The 11,040-nt window shown below is 64.3% G+C and overlaps 1 protein-coding gene across 1 annotated transcript in view; it reads right to left on the bottom strand.

Moving 5' to 3' along the window:
• Positions 1-11,040, bottom strand: part of CEP131 (centrosomal protein 131) — a 17,063-nt gene that overhangs the window by 2,351 nt on the left and 3,672 nt on the right. Inside the window, exons 5-18 of the mRNA XM_077756409.1 lie at positions 10,831-10,958; positions 6,942-7,055; positions 5,970-6,125; positions 4,642-4,759; positions 4,236-4,352; positions 3,853-4,015; positions 3,437-3,531; positions 2,810-2,992; positions 2,270-2,446; positions 2,074-2,193; positions 1,821-1,946; positions 1,353-1,469; positions 530-665; positions 102-141 (exon numbers count right to left, since the gene is read on the bottom strand). Coding sequence (XP_077612535.1) covers positions 102-141; positions 530-665; positions 1,353-1,469; positions 1,821-1,946; positions 2,074-2,193; positions 2,270-2,446; positions 2,810-2,992; positions 3,437-3,531; positions 3,853-4,015; positions 4,236-4,352; positions 4,642-4,759; positions 5,970-6,125; positions 6,942-7,055; positions 10,831-10,958 — 1,790 coding nt within the window. The remainder of the gene's footprint in view (positions 1-101; positions 142-529; positions 666-1,352; positions 1,470-1,820; positions 1,947-2,073; positions 2,194-2,269; positions 2,447-2,809; positions 2,993-3,436; positions 3,532-3,852; positions 4,016-4,235; positions 4,353-4,641; positions 4,760-5,969; positions 6,126-6,941; positions 7,056-10,830; positions 10,959-11,040) is intronic.

An 11,040-nucleotide genomic window follows, 5' to 3' on the forward strand; every position in this document is an offset into this window, starting at 1 on the left:
CCAGCCACAGGACCCCACCCCCACCCCCCCAGAGGCTCCAGGCACAGCTGAGTCCACCCCGGCCCACCACCATCCCCCTCTCCCCCGGCTCCCCTCCGCACAGCTCTGGCCCCAGGGCTCTCGCCTTGGAGACGACAGTCACTGGGGAAGAGAGTGTCCTGGGGCAGAAGCGCCAGGCGTGGCGGGCACAGCTGGGTGCCCCGTCAGCCCTCAGACCCACCCTCTAAGCAGGTAGCAGGGAACCCCACATGCCCCTCATGCGCCCACCCGGCTCGAGCCCACGGAAAGGAAGAGTTCAGGCAGCAGAGGGGAAGGCAAGGCCCTTCCTCTCGGACCCACGCTTTGTCCCAGGTCCTCGGCCAGTGGCCAGCCCCCTCCCTGCCTCCTCCCGGCCTCGAAGCCACCTGGACTGCGGCACCTGAGGCCTTGTAGCTGCCCAGGAAGGCCGTCTCTACTGTGAGTATATCCAAAACTGCTGTTCCTGCTCAAAGACCCCCGTGACTCCCCCTGGGCCGTGTGGCCTGTCAGCCTCTGACCACCGAGGAGTGTGGCCGGTCCCCACCTCGGACTGTAATCTCCTTGATTTTTCGGGTTTTCTCATTGATCCACTTCTCTCTGCGGACTTTCTCCGTGGCGCTCATTAGTTCTTTGAGTTTCTTAATCTCCTGCAAGGGAAGAAACAGGAAATCAACGGAGACCCCGGCCCTGCGCACACTGGCGCTACTATTCTGGCTTCCCTGGAGGCCGAGGCAGGGTCCGGGCTGGAGGCTTGAGATGGGGGGAAGTAATCGGCCTGCAGAGGCCTTACTGGGGTACTCCCGAGTCCCCCCTTCTGTGTGACAGAAGGCCCCCAACCCTGGTCCCCTCCCTCGAGTCAGCTCTCGGCCTGGGGACCACCGCGGCCTACACGGTGGGAAGTGGCACCAGGCAGGGGAGGGGAGGCAGCCCAGTACCGCCAGTAAAGCAGGCTGAGGCAGGGCACGGTCCTCGGATGGCAGAGCCAGGAAAACTAGGGGAGGTCCCTCTGCCCAGGCGCCCAGAGCTGGGGCAGTTCAGGCTCCCACACGGACAGGGCTGCAGCCAGGCGGTGGCGCCTGTCAGCCCCACCACCACGTGTGCGACAGGAGGGTGATCGGCTCCCACCCCGGGGTCTAGCACCCAGCACAGCTCCAGTGCAGGGAGGCACCTGGTCCCGGGGGTGGGGGACACGGGGATCCGGGGGCTTGAGGCTCCACGGTGGGCCCAGCGATCCTGTTTGCAAACCGCCGAGGCTGCCCTACTCTCCTCGGGGCCGCAGGGAGGGGGCCGCAGAGCCGCCACTCCAGCCACGGCCTCCCGCCTGAGGGGCTCACCAGCTCGTGCTGCTCCTGCACCTGGGCCTCCCTGTCCCTGCGCCTCTGGTCGCCCTGCTTCAGCTCCGCCACCACGGCCTCACACCTCTCCGCCAGGGCCTTCTTGTCCTCAATCAGCTGTGGCGGGTCAAGGGCTGGGGCTGAGGTGGCTGCCCTGAGACGGGGACCTCCCCTCCTCTCCCACCAGGGGGTCTCTGGGGCTGAGACCACAGGTGCACATGTGGACAAGGGGTGTGGCTGGGGGCTGTGGCCGTGGGGGAGCACCCAGTGACGCCCTGGACCGGGCCGTCAAGCAGCCCCGCGGGGAAGATGCTGCCAAATCTACACCAGGGAGCAGCAGGCCTGCCAGGAGGCCCCGTGGTCTAGAAGTGTCCGTGAGGCCCGAGCCAGTCTGGAACCCAACGACCCCCTGAGCCCTGCGGGTCCCGGTCCCTCTTCCCTGGCGCCCTACTGCCTGGGAGGCGGCACCTGGTCGATGAAGGACAGGTGCCGCTGGATGGTGGCTTCGTAGTGGTCCCTCTGCTGCCGCAGCTGCCGGCCCAGCTCCTTCTCCGTCTCCTTGACCCGCCGGACAGTGAGGTCCCGCTGCTGCACCTGTGTGGGGGGGGGACACACCCAGCTGGGGAGCGGAGCAAAGCAGCAATGGCCCCACAGGGTGTGTGAGGATTTGCCCGGTGCTGATGCAGTGACAGCCCGGGGCGGGGACCCGGCAGGACGTTACCAGCGCTTTCTGCAGCAGCCCCACCGCCTGCTTCTTCTCCTCCACCTCCAGCTTCAGCCGCATCATAGAAGAGCTCACCGTGGACGTGGGCTCCAGGCGCCCCTCGTCCGGCACCAGCCCCTGGGAAGGTGGCGTGCGTCAGGCGATGGCCAGCCGGGTGGTGACCTGGCGTCCCTCCCCGGGGACCCCCCCGCACCTGGGGGGCTGAGGCCGGCCGGTCCTGCCCTGACTTCTCCATCTCGTGCAGAAAGCTCATGATACTCTGCAGCTTGGCCTCCGAGAGCAGAGTCCCGTCTTCGGGGGGACTGGCGCACGTGCCGAGCTTCCGGAACCTCTCCAGGTTGTCTGCCGTCAGGGGGCTGGCATCGTCCTCCTGCAGGGGAGGGGCACAGCCTCAGGGGTGGATCGAGTGCAGGGACAGGGGCTGGGAAGGCGGTGGGACCCGGTCTGGAAGGTAGGGCCTCTCGGGCTGCCCAGATGCTTGCAGGGCGTGGCCTAGGGGCGCTGGTGGAGCGGCCGCCCCCGCCCCCCACCCCCCGCTGTTCTGAGCACCCTAAACCTCAGCAAGCCCTCCAATGAGAGGGCGGTTCAACGAGCCCCACCTGCCCTTGTTAGGGCCTGACTGGAGCCAGCAGAGGCCCAGTGGGCTCCCGTGGCCCCCACCCCGCCCCCGTCTCCCGTGTAGATGGCACCGGCACCCGGGGCTGGGCCAAGGGAGGACGCAGCCTGCGGTCACCTCATTGGTCCAGGAGGATTTGTCCCTGTGATAGGCCCTGGGGTTGGGCAGCGGCTCGGGCTCCTCCTCCAGCAGCCTTAGTGTGGCCAGCAGCTCATCCAGGGTGGCCCTGGACTGGGCCTTGCCCTGCGCAGGGCCCACCACCTCCAGATCCTCACTGGCCACGTCCTGCGAGCTGGCATCCTGCAGTGGACAGGCAGGAGGGACAGCCACTGAGGCCATCAGAGGCTGAGACCCCCCAGAGAACCGTGGGGGCTAGAGAGGGGAGGCCTCCTCCCCATAGGCTCACGGCCACTTAGCCACATGGATCAGGCACACCCCGACCCACCGCCAGGAAAACGAGGGTGGCCTGGCCTCCTTGCCCCTCAGCCCAGTGGCTTCGGCCCCCACCTAACCTCTGAGCCTCCTGCTCCCTTCCGTGGGCATGCACACGGGGGCCCCACCCCAGGGTTTCTGTGACAGCCCAGCGGGGTTCCAGAGCAATCCGTGAGACCCCCTCCCTGCAACAATACCCATTCTGGGCAGCCCTTCCTGGCACGAGTGACCCCACAGCCATGCAGGCGCAGGCTCGGGCCACCCAGGCTGAGGCCGGAGAGGACGGACGGGAAGGGCTGTATGGACGGAAACCTGAGGCTTGTTCTCTGGAAACTGCCGGGGCTCTGGGGAGGGGTTGGAGGCCGGCTGGCGGGGGTCCTCTGCGCCTGCGGTACGGAAGCCAACTCCTGCATGACAGAGCAGAGCGTTGGCCCAGGTGGGCGTCACCCCACCTGGGGGCAGCAAATCTGGAAGGGCCCTTGAGAAGACACCGCGCACAGGGGAAGGGAGAACTCGTGACAGCAGGGCCACGGCAGACTTCATGTGGGGCAGAGGGAACATTCAGGAGCCCTGGCCTCTGGGGTAAAGGGTCAGGGAAACTGGTGCAAAATCCACCCCAGAACCCTTGGCCTCCCTGGTCTTTAGGGTCACCGTGTCCAGCTTCAGAACAAGAGGTGTGGGAGTGAAGAAGCAGAGGGAGCGGGGGGGGGCGGGGGGGGGANGCTCACCGGCTTTGGCGTTATTGGCCTTGTGGGTCTGGTGGGCCTGAGCAGAGCTGCCGGGCCTCAGGGGCGGCTCCCGGGCAGGCTGGGGCTTCTCCGGCTCCCGCGCCTCCTTCAGCAGCCCGAGCTCAGGGGCGCCTGACTCCTGGGCTCGCTTCTGCTGCAGCTCCTGCCACGGGGGGCACCTTGAGGAGCCTCGCCCAGGACAAGCCAGGCGCCCAGCCCTCCTTCCGCCAGGCTGCCCTGAGGCCCAGCGTCCAGGGGCCTGGGGGGAGGAGGGCCAGGGAAGGCAGCAGGCGGGGGTCCCCCAGGAGCACAGCCTTGCTCTCAGGCACAGGGGTGGACCCGGCAGTTGTCAGCTGACTCGGCACTGAGCGGCACGCAGGTACCTGAATGGCCGCTCGCCTGGCCTGGCGCGCCTTCTCCTCCCGGACCTTCCTCCTGGCCGCCTCCTTCTGCTGGTGCAGGCTCAGGGGGCTCCCGTCTCCCAGCTGCTGCCGCTGCTCCTGTGGAAGCCATAGCTGGCTTGCTCGATCCAGATTTGTGTTCCCACGGGACCCCTGGCCCCCCACAACCTGCCCTTCTCTGCCCCAGGGAAGACAAGCCTCCCTCCCTGTGGCCAGCGGCTCCTTTGGGTGGGGAGGCAGCTCTGCATCTTGGAGCAGAAGCCCCGACTCAGGGCATGGAGGAAGGGAGCCCCCAGATGGAGTGTGGGCCCACGGCTCCCAGAAACCCCACTATACACAGCCGGGACCTCTGGGATTCTCGCCGATACAGCTCACACCCCCCACTGACCTCTCGCCTCAATGCGGGCGGGTGCCCTTGGCAGGCAGCTCTGGCTTGGCGCCGCTGCCGCTGCTGGCGGTACCAGCGCTGGATGGTGACGGCAGCCTGGTTCACCTGGTGGATAAACCTGCGGGTGCAGCACCCGCGAAACTGGGTGAGTGATGAGTGATGGCCGCTCCTCCGGGGGTCCTCCCAACGGTCGGGGCAGGCAGGGAAGCCTGCAGCTGCACGGCCCTGCGGAAATGAAGACGCCATCCGCGGACTCTGTGTTCGATCCCCAGGCCCGGCACCGCGCCCAGCACACCGGCTGTGGGTGCGTGCTGCCGTCCTGACAGTGGGTGCTATTCACCGACAAAAAGCAACAAACCAGAGACCCGGCTGGGCATGATAGGTCACGGGCTGGGTGCTCGGGCCGTAGAGTATTCTAGAAAAGGCAAAGCCCTAAGGGAACAGATCCGTGTGGCCAGGGTCAGGCCTGGTGAAGCCAGATAAAAGGCCTGCGGGGAGTCCAGGGGGTGACAGACCTGCAGACCACAGAGCTTCAACACGTGCCCGAATGCGGCCAACAATACATCTAAAATGGGTGCATCTTATTGTACATCGACATTAATCACTTCAACTCAGTAAAGCTGAGTAAACTCTAAAAAGCCTTAACCTCGGCTCTCGGGACCACTTGCCAATTTATTCAGCAAAAGCCCTAACGGAGCATCCAGGACACAGATGGCTTCGCGACCGGCGCACAAAGGGGCCTGTTTGCTGACACACAGCCAGACGGGAAGCACCAGGCCGCCAGCGCCACTCACCCACCTCCAGGGCCCCCCAAAGTCCACACTCTGACCAGCACAAGGTTCCTGACTGGGAGCGACACCGTGGACCTGGGGCCCCGGCGGAAGATCTAGCTGCAGCCCACCCTCAGCGCCCCCCAGGGCGAGTTTCAGGGGATGTGGCCATGAGGCTGTTTGGGGTGTTTTTAGTTTTATGTCTTTCTTCCACTTAACGCTTTTCTAACAAATGGTTTCAGTGATGTACGATGTACATACCATAAAACCTATCCACTTTAAGTACACGGTTCAATGACTGTTCATAAATTTGCAGGATCATACGACTGCCGGTGTGACCCAGTTTTAGAGCATTTCTGTCACCCCCGGGAAGACAGCCTTCTGCGGCCATGGGCCCCGAGCAACTGTGGTTCCAGATCTGCCTCTTCTTGACATGTGGTATAAATGGGTTTGTACGGTACAAGGTTCTATCAGCCTCCATATTTTAAAATAATTCTTAAGTGGAAATTTCTACTAAGTGAGCTTCAGGCTCCCCCCTGGCCCCCAGCCCACGATCACCTCTCGGCCTCCTCCTCTGTCACCTCCTTCCGTCTGAACGGGCCTGGGGGCCCCCCCGTGTTGTTCTGGGCCACGGGGTTGCTGCTGGAGAAATTCTTGTGTGGCTTCCCAGAGCCGCTGCTGTCCCCCTCACCGGTGGCCGCCTTGAGGATGTTGCTGACAGAAGAGCAGAAAAGGCTCACTGGCCCCGCCCAGGCCCCCTCACGGCCCCAGCACGTGGCTCTGCCTGCGAGAAGAGGGTCCGTCCCAGGGGTTCAGGCCTGGAAGGACACACCCACAGGACATCGGGAGTGGGCACGGCCGCTCCCCGGTTCCAACACACTAGTCGGTCCCCAGGGGCACCTGCCTCCCACACAGCGCGTGGGAGGCTACTGGGCTCTTTGCATTAAAAAAAGCAAAGAGGTCGGGGGCACCTGAGGCTCACGCAGTTAGGCATCTGACTCTTGATCTTGGCTCAGGTCATAATCTCATGGTTCATGAGTTTGAGGCTCTGCGCTGAAGTGTGGAGTCTGCCCGGGATTCTCTCTCTCTGTCTCTCCCTCTGTTCCTCCCTCCCACGCTGTACATATGTGCGCATGCCCACGTGCGTGCGCCCTCTCTGTAAATAAATACACTTTAAAAAATGATTTAAAAAAAGGAAAAAGCAAAGAAGTCTCCAGAGCCACAAGATCCCAGAGCCAGACGGTGACCCAAGACACCCGACGGCAGCCCTTGACTCCGAGTGTGCCAGGCAGGGTGGATGGGGGTGACATGCACGGGGCTGCCCTGGCCTCAGCCAGGGGGCCGGAGACTCGGGGAGAGGCTGCGGCTTCCTCGGCGGGGACCCCACACCGGGGGGGATTGCCCACCGGGGTCTGGTGTCTCTCTGCCCTGCTGCCCTCGGCTGGCAAGGGAGGCAGCTCGGGGCGTCCGGGGTCCTGCCACGTTCCGCGCACATCAGCCGCCGCCCCCACCCCGTGCCCCCCGCCTTACTTGAGGGAGGGGGCCGCGTGGTTGGAGCTCTTGGGCGGCGGCGCCTTCTCCGAGGGGCTGTAGCGGTTGTGCAGCATGGTGGTGACACGGTTGCCCACCGCGCCCTTGTTGCTCCTGCCGGAAGACAGGGTGGCGTCAGGCTCCGGTAGGCGGCATGGCCCGAGTTGCGCTCACCGTGGCACCGTCCGGGCGTCCCTGGGGCCACTCTCCACGGCCACCACACCGACAGGAGGGGCCTTCTCAGGACCCAGGAGAGCTCTCCACCCAGGGGATCCCACGGAGCAGGACCCGAGGTGCCCGCTGACAGCGGGGACACCTGCTGCGGAGAGAAGGCCGCAGACCATCGGTCAACGGAGAATGGGCCTCTCTGTGTCAGAGAAACGTGCCAGGAGGCAGACACGGCTCTCTCCGCCCCTCAAACCCACCAGGAGGGATACACGTGGTACAAACACACAGGGGCGAAGGGGATGCAGGAGGAGGCTGCCGCGAAGACACAACCACAAAGTTTTAGCAGGATGAGAAGGGCCAGTGGTCAGTGACACGTGGAGGGACGGGGGAGAAGCCCTGCTCCCCGGAACCCCAGGGATGTGCGGGAAGTGGGGGCACCTGGCTCTTCCAAAGGTCCCTCCCTGACCCCAGCACCCAGGCGCCAAGCCCATCCCTGTGGTCTGGACAAGAGGCCAGCCCGCCAGGAGGAGCAGTCTGTGCACTGAGCAGGACATCACCGGGCCACAGCAGTGGCGAGCAGGACTCTAGCCCTGGGGCAGGAGACCAGAGAACCCCTCCCCGGAGACACCGAGCAGCCCCGACACTAACACGTGTAGACCCCAGGACAGCAGGTGCCCCCGCCCAGGCACCCCAAAGTGAGCCACCAGGCAACTCTTAGCCGCCCCCCAAATGCTGGCAGAGCCGGTGTTCCAGACGTTTGCGCACGCGAGAGGCCAACAAACAGGATGTGGTGGAGACAAGGGTCAGCAGAGCAAGGACGTCCCAAAGAATCCGTGCTGACTGCCCGGCCACGATCAGCCGCTCTCGGCAGGAAAAGCTCTGACTCGGAGGGTTTGCCAACTTCGGTAGTCCCAGCACGGCCGGCACCAGGCGTCCCCGGGCGCGGAGGCGGGACGAGAGGGCAGCCAGCCCCCGAGCTGGCGCAGGCGGCCCGGCCACCGCTCCCCGCTGTTGTCAGACGTGAGAGGGAGAACCAGGCGCCACGAGCCCGAAGGCAGGCAGACGAAGGGCCACAGGGGACAGAGCGGAAGGCCGAGGAGACAGGAGTGGTGCCCGCAGTCGGATGCGCTCAGCAGCCACAGTCCCGGGGAGAGCGGAGCAAAGAGAGAACAAAGGAGCCCAGGGCAACGCAAGAGGGCCTTCGCCACCACCCAACAGCACGACCGTCCACGCGGAAGGGCCCGAGGACAGCAGGCAAGCGGGGAGAACCCGGCGGACGGCCGGTGCCACCGAGTCCGCGCAGGGAGGGGAGGGACCACCCAGAGGGCTTCCGGAGAGAGCACGGACCCCGGCAAAAGGCGGGGAATCAGGGCGACACAGGACTCCCCAGCAGCGGTCCCTGCGGCCGGCACCACCGCTTCAGGACGTCGGGAATGTTCTCTGATGTGGGGCTCTGCCAGCCACACCCTGGGTCGGCTCCAGGGTCAAGGCATTTTTAGACACACACGCACGGCCGTGAAACCTTTCCCTGTTGAGAACCCTCGCTCCGGGGTCCGGAGGAGCCTGTGCTCACAGAGGAGGTGGAGGCGGCCCTGGGGTGGGGTGGGGCCGGCTCAGACCCAGAGACAAGCCAGGCTCCGGGGACAGGAAGGGCCCCTGCTGGCCTCCCCGTGCAGAGGCGAGTCCAGCGTTCTCTGGTCAGGGCTGGGACATGACAAGCAGGTAGGGAAAAGCGAGAGATCGTTCCTAACTCCGGGAAAGACAGGTGCGTGGCGCTGCCCTAAGAGGCACCCATCTCAGCCAGCAAGCCCTCCTGACCCTGCGCAGCAGGCACAACCGCGACCCTCTCGTATGAATGAGCATCCTGGGGCCCAGGGAGGTTAAGTAACCTGCCCCAAGTCGCACAGCAAATAAATAATAATAAAGAAAAAGAAAAAGTTGTGAACTCGGAACTCGGAGCAGGCGGAACCGGCCGCGGCCCCTGCGCGGAAGCGGCTCAGGACGCAGAGCTGACGGACTCGGCTCGGGCAGCAGGAGGGACAGTCGGAGGGTGTGCCAGGCGGCCACAGGGAAGCAAAGCCCTCCTGCCACGTGGATTACATGCCAGGTCGGAAACAGTCCACAACAAGCAACACTGGGATGTTGTCATAACCGTTTTCTAGAAAATACTAGAAGAAACTGCTTCAAAGTAGCTGCTTCCAGAGGCACCCGGTGGTTCGCTTGGTTAAGCATCCCACTCGGGATTTCGGCTCAGGTCACAGTCCCGAGGGCGGGCGATCCAGTGCCCCCGAGGTGGGCAAAGCCTGCCTGGGATTCTCTCTCTCTCTGCCCCTCCCTCCACGTGTGCTCCCTCTCTCAAAATAAATAAACGTTTATTTTTTAGTAAGAAAGAAAGAAAGAAAGCTGGTTCCAAGAAGCAGGACTCAGTTGCGGGGGGGGAGGGGAGGGAGGGAAGGGGTAGCAGGTTTGGTTTTTTTCCTTTTATTAAGTATGTAGCGCTGCTCAGCTTTAAAAAAATTTTTTTAATTTTTTAATCTTTATTTATTTTTGAGAGACAGAGAGCAAGTGGGGAAGGGGCAGAGAGAGAGGGAGACACAGAATCCGAAGCAGCTCCAGGCTCCGAGCTGTCAGCACAGAGTCCGACATGGGGCTCGAACCCACAAACTGGGAAATCACAACCTGAGCCAAGGTCAGACGCGTAACTGACTGAGCTGCCCAGGTGCCCCTACTGCTCTGCTTTTTAGCTGAGTGCATGTGTCACGGACAGAAATTTTAAAAAAATTTTTCGTTGTTTTAGAGAGAGAGAGCGGGCATGCGTGTGAGCAGGGGAGGGGCAGGGTGGGGGAAAGAGAGAGAATCCCAAGCCGGCTCCACACTCAGCACGGAGCCCAGCAGAGGGCTCATCCCACAACCATGAGAGCATGACCTGAGCCACCCAGGCGCCCCCAAAATTAAATGTTAACTTAAATTATTGCATCAAAAGCAAGAACTGTTCCCGCGCTGACTCAGGTGAAGGATCAAGGAGAACTGTGCGCCAAGACGGCCCCTCTGACGCATGGCCCTCTGCGCTCGGAAGCTCTTTCTTGCACTGAGCACATGTATGTCCTTGTCCCTCTGCCCCCGGGTGCCCTTGAGGCCAAGAGCGAGGGGCACCAGCTGTGTAGCCGAGGGCGGCCGTGCTCCCCCAGGCCCCGCCCATCCTGACACTCGCCGGCCCGGCCCCGCCAGCCAAGGCCACAGCCTGCGCAGCCCTCTGCAGACCCCACGCTCCTGGCCGTTGCTCCGCACGCGCTTGCCTCTGTCCTGCCGACAAGTGACCGCCGCGGCCGCACGCCGGCCGGATCTCGCACCAGTGGGCAGGGCCGGCCCGAGGCAGCCTGTCCACCCTCCTGGAGGCCCGAGAACCTCCCTTGAGCCTTAACCTGCCCTCTTCAGGAGCTAAGCTGGGCATCTCGGGGCCTCGAGAGGCAGGCGGCCCTGCAGGCGAGAGGGCGGAGGGAGGCCTACGGGAGCCCCGAGCGAGCAACCCTGGCCAGGAGAGCCCCCGGTGCCAGGCACCGCCCTGCGGCCTCCCTCCCTGGGCCCCCGGGGAAGAGAGAGCCAGCCACTCACTCCCGCATTCAGTCACTCGTTCCGAAGCACGCAGGGCCACGAACGGGAGAGCCGGCCCCCAGCGCCTCAGCGCCTGGGCTCCCCGTGCGGCACCTGCCGCGGCTCCCACCTGTTGTTGGCAGTGAAACTGGGGGCCAGCGGGACGGTGCACTCTCTCCTGCGGGGGCCCAGCGGCGCGCCGGGGGTGCCGGGGCTCCCAGAGTCGGGCGGCGAGGCGAAGGCCCTGGGGTGGTCATCCTGTCGGTGACACAAACGCCACCTCAGACCGTGATGTGCTACACGGGCCGCTGGCCTCGTCCCCAGGCTGGTGCCCCACCGC

Source organism: Crocuta crocuta, unplaced genomic scaffold, assembly GCF_008692635.1.
Source record: "Crocuta crocuta isolate KB4526 unplaced genomic scaffold, BGI_CrCroc_1.0 scaffold50, whole genome shotgun sequence".
NCBI classification, from domain to species: domain Eukaryota; kingdom Metazoa; phylum Chordata; class Mammalia; order Carnivora; family Hyaenidae; genus Crocuta; species Crocuta crocuta.